At 37.7% G+C, this 14,243-nt stretch overlaps 1 protein-coding gene across 1 annotated transcript in view; it reads left to right on the forward strand.

Annotated features, from left to right (window-relative positions):
• LOC145980563 (carbohydrate sulfotransferase 11) overlaps nucleotides 1–13,210 on the forward strand; it is a 63,997-nt gene extending 50,787 nt beyond the window's left edge. Inside the window, exons 3-5 of the mRNA XM_083113596.1 lie at nucleotides 3,999–4,303; nucleotides 8,957–9,171; nucleotides 11,332–13,210. Of these exons, the coding sequence (XP_082969722.1) occupies nucleotides 4,189–4,303; nucleotides 8,957–9,171; nucleotides 11,332–12,024 (1,023 nt within the window). The 5' untranslated portion in view covers nucleotides 3,999–4,188 and the 3' untranslated portion in view covers nucleotides 12,025–13,210. The remainder of the gene's footprint in view (nucleotides 1–3,998; nucleotides 4,304–8,956; nucleotides 9,172–11,331) is intronic.
• Nucleotides 13,211–14,243: the final 1,033 nt, after the last annotated feature.

Genomic DNA, 14,243 nt, shown 5'->3' on the forward strand with positions numbered 1-14,243 from the left:
CAAAAAATTCTGTCCAGCACACCCCTATTATTCATTAAGACAAGAATTTACAATAACGGACCCTTCTGTAATTTCTATGCTACGTCTTATACTCACGAAATAATTAGTCGTGATGATTTATCTCAAGTTAACATGTTGGAGTGAGGTGAAAAAATTGTTCATTAACTGTAGAAGTTGTAAAATAAGCATTTCAATTCTCGCAATGATTCTCCGTATACAAGTATGGCAGCCATATTTGTTGATATGAACAAATTACAATTAGTTACGCTGTCTACAGTGTTGCCACACTGTTGATTTCATACTTGGAGAGTATGGATTGTGTAAGAATGGCGGAAGAGAACAGTAAAAAGATTGTTAATGTTGCACAGATTGTTAGGTGGAGTGGGCTAATTAATAAACTTATGGATTTCAGTATATTGCCCAAAGAACGTGCTTACATGTGACAGCGACAATCACGATGTAGAAGAACTGATTTGATTACAGGTAAATTAGGCAACAGTACATCAATCACAAAATTGCAGGATACGAAAATGGCGTCTTCGATGATGAACGTTTGCCGTTAAAGTGCTACGAAAATAAGATTTTTTTATCGGTTCGTAATCACAATTACCGCAAAACCATTCAGGAATAGCCCCACTGACCATTCTCGGTAAGGTTAGGTTAAGTTAGGTTAGGCAAGGCAAACAGTTAAAATTTGGGCTCGAAAAAAACATGCACGGTTAGCCCTACAAACCATTGACGGATAGCCCCACGAACCATTCAGGTACGGTTAGGTTAGGTTAGGATAGGCAAACATAGTTAAAATTTGGGGTCGTAGTAATATCAGGAATGTATATTTCGTTTTTTAAGTATTGGAAACACAAAATCTTCCGGTAAATAATGAGCAATCACGCCGATCGCGGACCACTCAATTTCACTTATTTTGCAATTTCTACACGTGACCCCCAAATTTTAACTTCAAATTCGTGATTAGGAGGCCTCAATTAATGAGTATGCCAAATATTACAAAAATCGGGGAGGGGTCATGTATTGTAAAGTGGCTCCTTCATTAATTGTGAAAGCACCGAGCAGAAAGATTTGGTAAGTAAATGTGTATATTTTATCTTCTGTTTTGCATGCTCATGAGGTGTTGTTTTTTTTAGTCACTTTACTTGGCGTAGGGAATTTGGTCAGTTGTAGGGACATTTTGACTACGTCTGTAGGGACATTGCCGAAAAATGGTTATGCCGAAAAATGGTTAGCAACACTGTCGGCTACCAGACGTAGTCAGTGTACGTTCTGTTTGCGTTTATCAGTACGCGTGTTGTTTATACCGTGTTATTATAATGTGCTACTCATGGCCAGTGCTTTATTGTGTGTTAATTGTTATTCATTCATTACTTATGCCGTTAAACAAATATAGTCTTGAACAGAGAGTTTTTATGTACGATAATTACGTCAAAACGAATTCTTGCAGAAAAGTGTTCAGGGAATTACGAGAGACAGGATCTCTTGAACCTAAGAAACGTGTTGTATTGCTGTTGAAGGAGGTCATTTTCAACATCTCTTATAACACAGGAGGTTAGTGATCATCATTATTATTACTTTTAAATATCATTTTACGCTTTCGGTTTGCTTTATGCGCCGGGATGCTGTCTTCCATTTCTGTCAAATGACGATAAAGTAGCGATGTCTAATGTAAGATTATATGTCAGAAATAAGGTGCCAGAAATATTTGTATTTGGGAGGACACCTTTTCCAGCATCCTTGCGACAAGGTACGTGCTTAATTCAATTGTAATTGTAACTGTATTTGTGAAAAGTGGAAACATTACAAAACAAGCGGTTTCTGTTACGGACTTCATGAACGCAATTTGCCGGGACCTGTTGCATGAAGAGCCCGCCGAACGGCCGACACGCTGGCGGTGAACGACTGAAATAACCTCCCTGTAGAACACTCCATAATGTTGTCTTCTGAATGTTTAGTTCCTTGGATCCAGCAGGAATCGATTTCTTCAGGCCCTGTAGATAGGTTTAATGAACTCGATCCACATCATGTTCTGACACTGATGGTCGACCACTCCTTTTGCCTTTGCAAATGCAACCTTTTCCTTTGACCTGTGTGCCCGACCCTGTGGGCGAGTGGTTAGCACATTGCCCTGCGACGCCAAGGGTCCCGAGTTCGAATCCCGGTCGGGCTTGGTTGTTTGTGAATGTCCATTCATCAATTTCATCACTCATCCCCATCTTCGCAAATTAGCCAAGAGGCACAAAACGCGAAGTAAAATAAACTAAATCAATCAATCAATCAATCTTTGACCTGTGCATACCACCTTCTAATCGAATTTTCCGACGGTGCATCTTTCCGATATCGCACATGAAAATGTCGTTGCACAACTGTAACGGACCTCGTTGTGTGATATTTAAGGCACAGAATGCCTTCTCACTAGTAATATCCGCCATCTTGGAAAACTGCCACAGCAGTAGAATCGGGAAACAGAGGTCTATGAAACAAATAAGGAACAAAACTTGTTAAGTTTCTCAACAATATCATTCATTTGTGTTCACCATGTCATTCACCCAGATTGATTACAACAATGAGGAAACCCTGACAATCATTTACGAAAACCTGGTATAAAATATGTTCATAGATAATACGAAAAGCATGGTGCAAAATATTTTATATTTTCAATTATCTACAGATTTCAAACAAAGAATTGACATCTCGTTGCTCATTTTTATGGAAACCAAAATAGTGGAATGTTAGACACCCTTTGTGATGAATCAGATGCCTTGCTGCTAGGGGTCCTAGTTTCAAATCTTGAGAAAGGCATGAACTTTAGATTCTGCTTATTCTCTCAATCATTTTGAATTTTTTTTCCAAACTCTAATGGCACTGTACAATTTCTACAACATATATTCCATAATACTTACAGTCTTAAGCTTATTTGAGATAAATTATCGCAAAAATACATAACTTTAATTATATTTTGAAGTAAAATCACTACTGATCCACCACCATATTTGTAGTTCTGGCTTGGAAACAGTGATGCTAGTGTCATGTACAAGTTAGGAGGGTGACAAGAACATTGTTCCAACAGCACGCAGGTAAACACTAAGAAGGAAAGGGAAGGAGAAGCCTTAGAGTTTACATTTCTGCTACTGTACTAATATGCACAATTGGTTGAAATATGTAAAATAAAAATACGAGGGAGAATCAAATGAAAACATTAAAAGTGCGATAAAAATTAAGACAGACTATATGCAGGTCAAATTTACATCAGGTGTCAACTGTTATCTACAAAACGACCTCAAGGGTGCAACACTGATCAAGTGAGCTTCACAGCACCATTTTCGTCATGTTTAAAAGATGGAGCCTTCTTCACATGCACCAGTGAAGAGCAGTGGTTTCTTGCCCTCCGAAAGACTAGAACTTATAGAAATTCTCTGGCAGGTGAAAATTTAATATATCTATGCATGATTACCATGCCAGCAAGATTACAAATGGAGGGAGAAGTACGACAATGGCTTCAATTCACAGGCAGATGGGTGGAAAGACCTTCACAATGAGTCATAAGTGACTGTGCGTGCATCCCAAAGATTCTTCTTCCTGAGGTATACAGGCACTAACTCAAGACTTGAAAATATATGTGGATCAGCAATGCATATATATACTGTAAACTTGTGCAAGTCTACATGCTGAAATCTACTAGATAAAAAACGAAAACAAATTAAGGTTCTCATTTGACTTTCCCTCATATAGTGTGAGCGTTGATCAATATTTTAGATTTTATTGTTCTACTTACATTGGAATCAAATATGTAATTACTTGAAAGTCCAGGCTCTTGATTTAAGTAATATATATATTTTTAAAATATTAACATTGTAGAAGAGTCAGAGTCCTTGTAGGGTGTTTTACAAGAGTGTAAATGATTGCATAAAAATGGTTTTGCTAAGTGTACTGTATTGCAACAACTGGGAATATCTGTAAGGGTTGTAACACACCTTCTTATATTTCAGGTGATTGAGTCAAGTTTTAGGAATATTTTGTGATGTAACCCCCTGTAAATGGCTGGGATTTCTAAGTAATTCAGTTCATCTAGTATTGAATGAGAAAACTTTTTAATGCACACATGACATATGTAGTGGACAGTTCAAGGAAAATGGTGACACGTTTCAGAGAAACATAAGAACATGGGACAATAATTGAATGAAGGACATGGCAAAAAATTCGGAACTAAGATTTATTTTCATTGCACTGTTTGCTTTGAGCATTGTGAGTGTGTGCGTTTACATATCAAATTTATCACAAGTGGAAAAGCCAGGTAAGTTTGTCAGAAGTATTTCCTTAATTATTAATAGTTTAAGGTTAGATAACACTGTTCAACAAATTTTGACCCAAAGTTTGTAAATGCCTTCAATTTAGGTTTTTTACATTCATTTGAAGATTTAGATGAAATATGAACATAAGAGGAAATACTTACTTAGCTCAAGTTTCAGAAATGGGGCACATAATAATAATATCAAAAATATGAATTTCATTATATAACAGTACATTGACAATAATTCATAGATACAGGTAAGATCCCTCATTATTTCAAAATATTCAGTTATTTTTTTATTAAGAAATTTTTAAAACAAGTTTCTTTTTTTACTTCTATTAATATTGACTAGATAATAAACCAACACATGTACCTTCAATATCAACCAGTTTTTATCTGAATCTTTCCACACAATTTGCCAGCTGTGTACAATATTGTGCATGTATCTCATAAGAACTCTTTTAGAATTGAAAATTGATGTGAAGGAAGTGGATTTTCGAAGACAAATTTTTCATAACATGGCAGCAGCTCATCCGAAATATCACTGTGATTTGTTGATTTTTCTCCAATAACTGTAAAGAAACATTCCTAAAACTTTCATACCTGACAAGTAAATGACAATATTTCATATACTCTAGTTTCATGCCTATTAACCTCTTAACATACAGATTATTACAAAGAATATGTTTAAATTTGCATCTAATTTTTTTATTGCTTAAATGTAATAAGCACTTAGGTACAATAATCATGGAACCTATTAGATTAATTTTTAGAAGCTCAACAATGAAATACTGACCTCAAAAAGTTCCAATTTTAAAATCCTGAGTATATTCGTGATGAAAATGAACAGCATTTTTCTGATCTCTCACATGAAGCTACAAAGGAAAAGGCATATTATCACTCAACATTTAACTAAAAGGCACATTAGCACAAAGACTGTACGTGAACACCTCTGTTTATATGTTAAGTGGCCACGTGATAGACCCTGAAACATGAATCAATGCACAAAGCTACACCACACTCCTCACACATATTTATTTTGGTTCTCTTTGAGCTTTCTTTCCTCTAGCATCATGCACATTCTGCATAATCTTGTTGGGTTTCTCTTCTTTGCAGTGGGAGGGATAACCGAAATAAAGTGAAGACCAACAAGTCACGTTGGGGTTGCGTTTGATGATGGACGGCCTGCTGCTTTCAGAGGAAATTCCTTTCTCTGATGTTGGTCAATCATTTTTTCAACAACAGCCACACGAAAATCAAGAGCATTCTTCTTTCTTCCATGTTTCCTGAAGAGAATGAAGGCATTCCACATAGCTAGTTCCAATAGGTGAAAAAATATCTTCTTATAGTACTTTTTGCCTCTCTTTTGTGGCAATGGATTGTTAGCAATGTGTTGATCCATCTTATCAATGCCCCCATTATATCATTGTATGCAAACACAGCCACTGGTTTCACAACCTCTTTGTTCCTTTCCCTATGTGTTTGCATTTCTGCATTATGTATTGTGGACAACATGTAGTAATTACTCTTATCTTTCCACTTCCCTCACTGGAATGCTACAATCTGTCCTTTCTTAAGTTTTTTGCTCTCAAAAGATGGAGGCTTGTCCTTTCGTTTGGGATGCACAGTACTTACATATCTGTTCTATTGGTGATTAGAATGTCAGCAAACTGTAGCAGTTATCTATAGCCGGGCAGTACCCGTTATTGAGAAGGGATCTCATGAGTGTCATAACAATTTACGTTGATTGTGGCAGATGTTCATAATGTTCATCAAATTTAGTGCCCTTGCCTGTGTGTATTACTAGAGACCAAACATACCCAGTAGCTGACTCACACAGTATAAACGACTTGATGCCAAATCTGGTTCGCTTGAGAGGCAGATACTGTACCCATCCTAGTCATCCTTTGTACAACATCAAATTTTCATTGATTGTCACATCTCTTTCTGGGGTACAGACACTTCTAAATTCATTACATAGACATAGGTTATCCAAAATGGGCAATGTTTTATTCAATTTGGTTGTGGATGATTTTCTGCTTCATAAGAACTATTGTCAGAAAAATGAAAATACCGTTTCGAATTCAAAAACCTTTGGAATGGCAGAATTTGTCAAAATATTACTTACTCCTTGGCACTACAGCCCATGTAGGGTCTTAGCCTCCTTCACAATCATCTCTATCAGTTGCCTTCGTCCTCCATCTCCGGGCTACCAGTCTTCTCAGGTCTTCCTGCACGTTATCAAGCCATCATTTCCTAGGTCTTCCTTTCTTTCTTCTGCCACCTGGTCTGCTGCTTAATACCTTCTTGAGCAATCTACAATCCTTAGAGTGTGTACATTCCAGGTTGCAATATTGATTGTTCTTTCTTTGTTGACCTTTCTCAAGTTCCTGGTCTGTCCTGGTCATCTTCCTAAAAATTCATCCTTCCGAGGCTCGTTTATTGGCTTCTCAATGAGTTGCTCTTTTACAAGGTAAGGGTTTCAGCTTTACACTCAACCTCCAACCTGGAGGACCAGGTGATTTGTTTTCAGGGTTTTCTTCCACTAGTCTTTGTAGATCCCTCTACAAGGCAGTAATCCTGGTTTTGGTCCACCTGGGGTATTCTGATTGCCCAGTGTCCACTAAATCTAGTGAGCTTTCCTCTATCCGCTACCTGAGGAGGTGCCCAATAGGAGACCAGGAACTCCACTCGGGTGTCAAAATATTGGTGTCGCTAAAAATGATTCTTTGTCCAGTACATTTGATATGTGGGTTTTTTACAATGCTTTGCAACAATGTCAGTACAATAAAAATGTACATTTCATGCATTGTTGTGCCCTTCCATTCTTGTGCATTTGCCTGCATGGCATATCTGTTAGTTTGTTACCAATATCTCAACAAAATCATCATCAATAAACTGACTTGCATAGTACATGATATCCTCAGTACCTGGCTCGAAATGAATTGCAGGATTATTTGTAAAAGGAAAATGTAGTGCTGCTGGTGGAAGTTACAAGCTTAAAAATTAATACTTTCTTTGTAAAATTGCCCTGATAGCTATTGCCTGTTATTCGTATATGGATGATGTTACAAAACCTGTGAGACTGATACACATGCTCCTGTATAGTATCGTTCCTCGATTTCCTCCTCTTCATCCATCATGTGGGGTTCTTCCTCTCCATCCCAATCTGTGGGTGGATGATAAATCTTCAAATGTTGGACTGCAATCTCATCGATCATGGTATTTCCCCTCTTGTTCTTAAATTCCACTGTATATGTATTTGGATTTATTTGTTACATTAGTGTGGCAGGTCCTCTAAAAATTCCACTAAAACAAAGTGAAGTGCCAATATGCTGTGTCAGATCATAACTCAATTTCACACCACTGTCCAGCATTTGCAGTATCACCATCGGATGAATCTGAGGAGTGACTTTCTTCTTCTGAACTGTCCTCAACACTCTCTTCAGCACTTTCAGCTTCTCTAAATTCAGTATCCAAATCTTCGTCACTCTCCATTTTCATGAAAGATACATAAGAAAAGTGGTAGCTGCTGGAACTGTCTGACTTAGAGACGCTACCAGCAATAGTGAGAATGCAAATGCAAAACGAAAGCAATTACAGCAATATCTAGCAGGAATGACAAGAACTAAAGGAAAAACAAAAGTTATTGTGGCAATATCTAGCGAGAATCACAAGAAACAAGCAGAAACTAGTACACGCGGGCATTAAAAATATGTACTATAGGTCTTTTCTACTGTTTTGGTGGCCAGTCCTCATGCTGGCAAGGGATGTGGGGAGTGGATATTATGTCACAGACCGATCAGACAACAGCGCTTGTGCCGAGAGTTACGATGCGGTGGTAGGAAGTACTATGTGCACCTTGTTCTACAGGCTGCTGCATTTCTTTACATGCTGGATTGGTCGCTTCCCTGCTCCCCACTTCCCTTGCCAGCATATAGAGCACCTGCCATAAGAGTAGAAAAGACCTACAGTAACACTGAGTATACTCGGGATTTTATTTTTTTGTTAAAAATTAGAAAAAAAAACTAATACATTCGGGGTGTTATGTTAAAAGGTTAAGAGTGCACATACACCATAACTCTATCCATGGAAATCACTGATGTATTTGTCAATTTTAAGGTGATGATGTTACATACTTTCATAAGATTTCTTCATAGGAAATATATGTATCCAATTGGAATTGAAGGAATCTCGTTTCTGATGTGGAGGAGTATTGCTTCCAAAAGGAGAAGAATCAATGGACTTTATCCACTCTTCAACCTTTTAACTGATTCTTCGTTCATCCACAAGGGTGAAGAAGAAAGTGAAGTTTTTCTATTTACACCAGTTGATTGAGATACATTTTCATCGAATACATTCCACATTTGTAATTGTGAGTCTAGAATCTCAGTTAAGGGAGAGAAAAGCAATCTTGTTTGTGGCCAGTGTGGTCTTTCCAAATCATGGGCACTGCAAAGAGCATTGCATGTTGTTTCACGCTATAATCTAATTTCTTTGATTTCTGGCACAAATTCAAACAATGTTTGGGATATGAATATGAATTTTAATCTTTGTGTAAACAATATCTTTATTATCATAATGTAGCATTATTATCAATATTACCCATATGATGAATCTTGAATCCACTTTGTATTCATTGCAATACTTTTGCAGGTTCTACAGAACTCATGGCAGTGTTCCAAAAGCTTATTGTAAATATCACAAACAATAATAAATATCTAGAGAGGAAAGGGCATCTGCAGAAAATGTGCAAACTGTATGGATATGACAAGGACCAACAGAAGCTTTCTGTGTGGGAACATAAGACAGTACTTGATCACATCCTGGTGGATGAAAGGCATAAACTTTTATATTGTTATGTTCCAAAGGTACGGTAAACATATTTGTTTGGAGTGAAATTGTTTACTTTTCTTTGTACACTGTTAAATTGTACAGTAAGTGTAATTTCACCATAAAACTGACAAAAAAGTTTATATTCATTTATGTTTGTGAATGCCCCTCCATTGACAAAAAAATCAAATTTCAGAATCTTGTAGAGAATATGGTATTGTGACAATATTGCATTTGAGCCTACTATGTGACCGGGGCCTCCCTGATGGTGCAGTGGTAGTGTCGTTGCCATGTAATCAAGTGGTCCCAGGTTCAATACCCAATGGGGGCACACAGTGGTTTGGATCCCACTTTAAACTGTAGGTCCAGTCCCGATTAGCCTTACTGTGCATAAAGTAGACTTAAATCAATCAATCAACCTACTATGTGACCAGGCAACTTATAGACACACTGCATTTACCAGGGAAAAAATACATTCATGTAATCCATGTAGTTAGAAAATATACACCTCCTTTATAATACACAATCAAACATAAATTAATAATGTTACAGAATTATATAATAATTAATGTTCAGAGTGAAAGCAGATAGATTTTGGTGAGGTTTGAAAGACTGCAACAAATATTCTTCTACCTGGAGAAAACCATCAAGCTTGAATAAATAAGAGTCAAATTTCTCTCTACCTGCCAATGCAAGGTGAGACATGCACCAGTCTCAGATGACTGTGCCGTCAGGCTTGAGCAGTGTCAACTCCAAAGGAGCTATCCTAAAGGGTTGCTTTCTCCCTTCAGGTATGGGCCATATCAACCCCAACTGTAAGTGATGCTCAATCTCGATAAGTGCTGCTATACTATGTCCTAGGAATCTGTGGAGCAAGGCTGCGCATAACAGTAGAGAAGGGGAGAAAGCAAATGGGCAGAGTGAAGGAGTGCATGCTGCTGCCAACAGTTGGTAGCTTCAATCATGTGTTTCCCTTCAAGGGGGCAAGGGGGGCAATTTTGCCCCCTTATTATGGACGTCCACAGATTTTTTCCATGGAGGGACAAGCAAGGTATTTTTCTATGGGGTATATTACCCCGATAATAGTGTTACCCCCGCAAAAAACACCACTTGAATTTGAAATTATTGCATTAATGTAAATTACTATGACTGAAATCAAATTATACGTATAAAATATATATTTTTAGGTTGACATTCGATTTCTAAGAGTGAGGTGTGGCCATCCTTGCCCCCCCCCCCCTTTCCAGATGTTCATGTCCCTACATTATTATACATTTACCTTGAAATTTAGAGCAGAGGAATCTTATCGCCGTTATTAAACGATATTATACTCTTCAAGAAAATTAAGGATTTTCAAGCCAATTAAAGTTCAAAGCAAATACGAGGGAAGGGAGTGCAGTGGCGCAACCACAGGGGGCAACGGGCATTGCCCCTTTACAACCTTGGATAGAAATCAATTATAGGGGGGCAAGGGGGGGACAAACATTGAGGTAAAAGAAAGCAAGACTAGCATAATCTAAGAGTAGCAGGACAAAAGGATACTCAAGATGGAATTAGTTTTCATGTCTTATTTCTTCCACATGGTAAAGAGCACCTGCAGGGGGCACAGAGGGGCAAATGCCCCCATTGATATCAAATTTTATACAAATAAAAACACATTTCGTAAAATTTCTTGCTCGCTTCACCTGCAATATCTGCTTTTCTTACAGTCTTGTCAAGTTCAGAGCCAGCAATAGCTAGACGTGGTAGGAGTTGGTCCTGGGCACCAAACGACCTAAATGAAAAAATTGTAAAAGAGAATGCCATGGCACCCCATGAAATTTTTTGTGCCATACTAAATCAATATTGTTTGCAAAAATTTGGATCTCAAAATTTTTTTTCCCACTTCGCTCGCAATTTCATTTTTCGGTGATGCATTCTAAATTACCAGACAGAGAAGTTATAATTACTAAATGCTTCAGATGCACGCACACACATATCAATGCAATGAAACTAGGACAGTGAGATAAAATGAGGTTTTTCCTTCCCAACTGAACTTTCATCAAGACTTTTGCCCCCTCCCCCCTTAATCAGAGGGTCTGTGCACGCCTAATCAGAGGGTCTGTGAATGCCTATGTGTACGAGTACTTAAATATAACACTGCTGTACATTCTACAGATTGTAATATGTAAACATATATTTTTTAAATATTTTTCTAGGTTGCCTGCACAAACTGGAAACGGATATTTATGATTTTGACTCGCAAAGAGAATACCACAGATGTTCTGGCAATCCCAGCAAATGCAGCTCATAGGCTAGGTGCACTCAACAGACTAAGTAATTATACAATAGATGAAATTAAGGAATTTCTTACAACATACAAAAAATTAATATTTGTTCGGCATCCTTTTGAACGGCTTCTCTCAGCATATAGAAACAAATTGGAGCAGCATTATTACAGCTCTCAGTACTTTCAGAAGAGATTTGGAAGACACATAATAAAAAACTACAGAGTGAATGCAACAAATGAATCACTTTTAATGGGTCATGATGTGACCTTCTCTGAATTCACAGCATATTTAATTGATCCTAAAAATGTAGGTGTTTACAATGAACATTGGCAACCAATATATGACCTTTGTAACCCCTGCACCATTGAATATGATATTATTGGAAAATTTGAAACACTCTATACGGATGCAAAATATGTATTAAATTTGCTAGGAGAAGGAAATATTGTCTTCCCTCAAAGGAATAAGCCTTCGACAACTACCTCTCATATACACAAGTATTTTAGTACATTGACGCGTAACACGATGATGGAACTATATAACATTTATAAAATGGATTTCAAATTGTTTGACTACAGTGTGCACAATTTTTTAAATATGAGTGTTTTTAAGACAGTGTGATCAATGTATATTTTGTAAATGTGATTAAGAGGAAGATTAACGTATACTCACACATAACATGACTTATTTTGTTGATTTGGATAAATATTTTGTATATTGTATTTCTGTATGTATCATTGTACATAAGCTTGTTTATATTTCATATATTTATGTTGATTTACCACTTTAGATTACTGACAAGGAGTGTGCAGTGTATATCTAAATTAAGTTAACTATACTGTGGCATTTCAAACCTTCCTCTCTCATAAAACAAACATGATGTTCACAATGATTGAGTGAAAACGTGAAACGGTGTTTAAAATTTATGAAAAATTGCCAGAATGTTTAGAAAATAAGTACAGTGTGATATAATGGCAGCAATTGTGCAAAGGTAGCATACTCTTTTGTTCAGACACACACTGAGAGAACAAGTCTCATTGTGGCCTGTCGTATTCTCCCAAACTGTATCAAATTTCCTTTTCTAATCTTTGACCACTTTCATCCTCAGTCTGTGTACAGGGAGGTCACAAAGTGGGTTTATCCCCCCCCCCTTTGTTTCTGATACTACAGTGGTTGTTGTTATAGCGATGTGATGACGTACCTGATAGTTCACTTGTCCAGGACATCGGTATGGAGACCATCATGATTGTAGCACAGCTGAATTCTGCCATGTCCTGGCAGATGTTTTGCAGAGATATTCCGGCATCATGTCCTGGAAGACATCTTCGACAGCTTCTCGCAACGCATTCAGTGTGTCATAGCGGTGCTGTGTACTCTTATACCAAAACAAGTTATACCACATGCCAAACAATTGCAAATCAACAACAATTACACATACTTTCCGATGAAAAAACCAGGGGTACGCCCACTTTGTGGCCTCCCTGTAGTGTAGTGACCTGATGGGTCAGTTAGCCTTTGGAGGCAGAATGGTTAGTGTATTGCATATTACGATAGGACACTAGGTTGGAATTCTAGGTGCATAGACACATATTTGTCTTATCATCTAATTCATCTGTGATGTACAATGAGGAGAGAGAGATAGCATGAGATTCTTTTATCAAATTAATTATACAGGGTGTTTTCATGACCTTGATTCAAACTTGCAGGGTGGATGGAGACTGACACAAATACCTATATGAGATAAGGAACTCCGGTCTGGAAATGCACCATTAAAAGGTTATGAACCAAAACTCTTTGGGTCTTCCTATGACAGTGAAATAAGACAACTGAAAGATACAGCTTCTAGATTTAATATGGACCATTACTACAGTGTATCGTAGCACTTTACGATGAAAACGTTACAGTAATTGCTCAAAATGACAGCCCCCAGCATCCCAAGAAGCTTCGTCATGTCCCACTCTGGAGTCATTCTGATGATATAGCAAGGATTTTTTGCCAACGGGTTCTCACTGAAACGGTTGACGATTGGGTGCTGAGCTGAGGAGCATCCCTTGCATCCCCTCTTGGCAATAACCCTTGCTGCCTGTGATATCATCAGAATGACTCCGGGAATGTTAGAGCAGGTGCAACAGAGCTTCTTGCGATGCTATTGTGCCTGCATCGATGCTGGGGGCCGCCATTTTGAGCAATTACTGTAACTTTTTCATCGTAGAGTGCTACGATACACTGTAGTAACATCCACATTAAATCTAGAAGCTGTATCTTTCAGTTGTCTTACTCCACTGTCATAGGAAGAGCCAAATAGTTTTGGATCATAATTTTTTAATGGTGCATTTCCGAACTGGGGTTCCTTATGTCATATTGGTACCTGGGTCAGTCTCCATCCACCCTGCAAGTTGGAATCAAGTTCATGGAAACACCCTGTATACATAGAAACTTCCATAGCCAGCTTAGATTGCCCCCCACTCTGCACCTTACTGCTGTGAGCAACAGAAATAACATACATATTTAGGTGAAATGGTAAGATTTGGTTCTAGAATCATGACCACTGGTTCGATACTGGTCTGATTATGTAAATAAATTGACATGGAACATGCAGTACAAACACATGAAGGCAACATATTCAAAATTGGGATAAAGGAAAGCAATTGAAACAAAATAAGAAGTGGCCATTTGTGAAATTATATTGTTACCTTAATTCTCTGTCCTCTTAATCAAGATGACAAAATGGTACACTTCTCATGCTGGGGCCTGAGATTCCGTTGTATTTCCCTTTTGTACCTGAAGACATATTCTCAGAAATGAGGTCACTAGACACTGCCCTTTTGGTTTCATCAGTT

The sequence above is a fragment of the Lepisma saccharinum genome, chromosome 2 (genome assembly GCF_977018435.1).
Source record: "Lepisma saccharinum chromosome 2, izLepSacc3.1, whole genome shotgun sequence".
NCBI lineage: Eukaryota > Metazoa > Arthropoda > Insecta > Zygentoma > Lepismatidae > Lepisma > Lepisma saccharinum.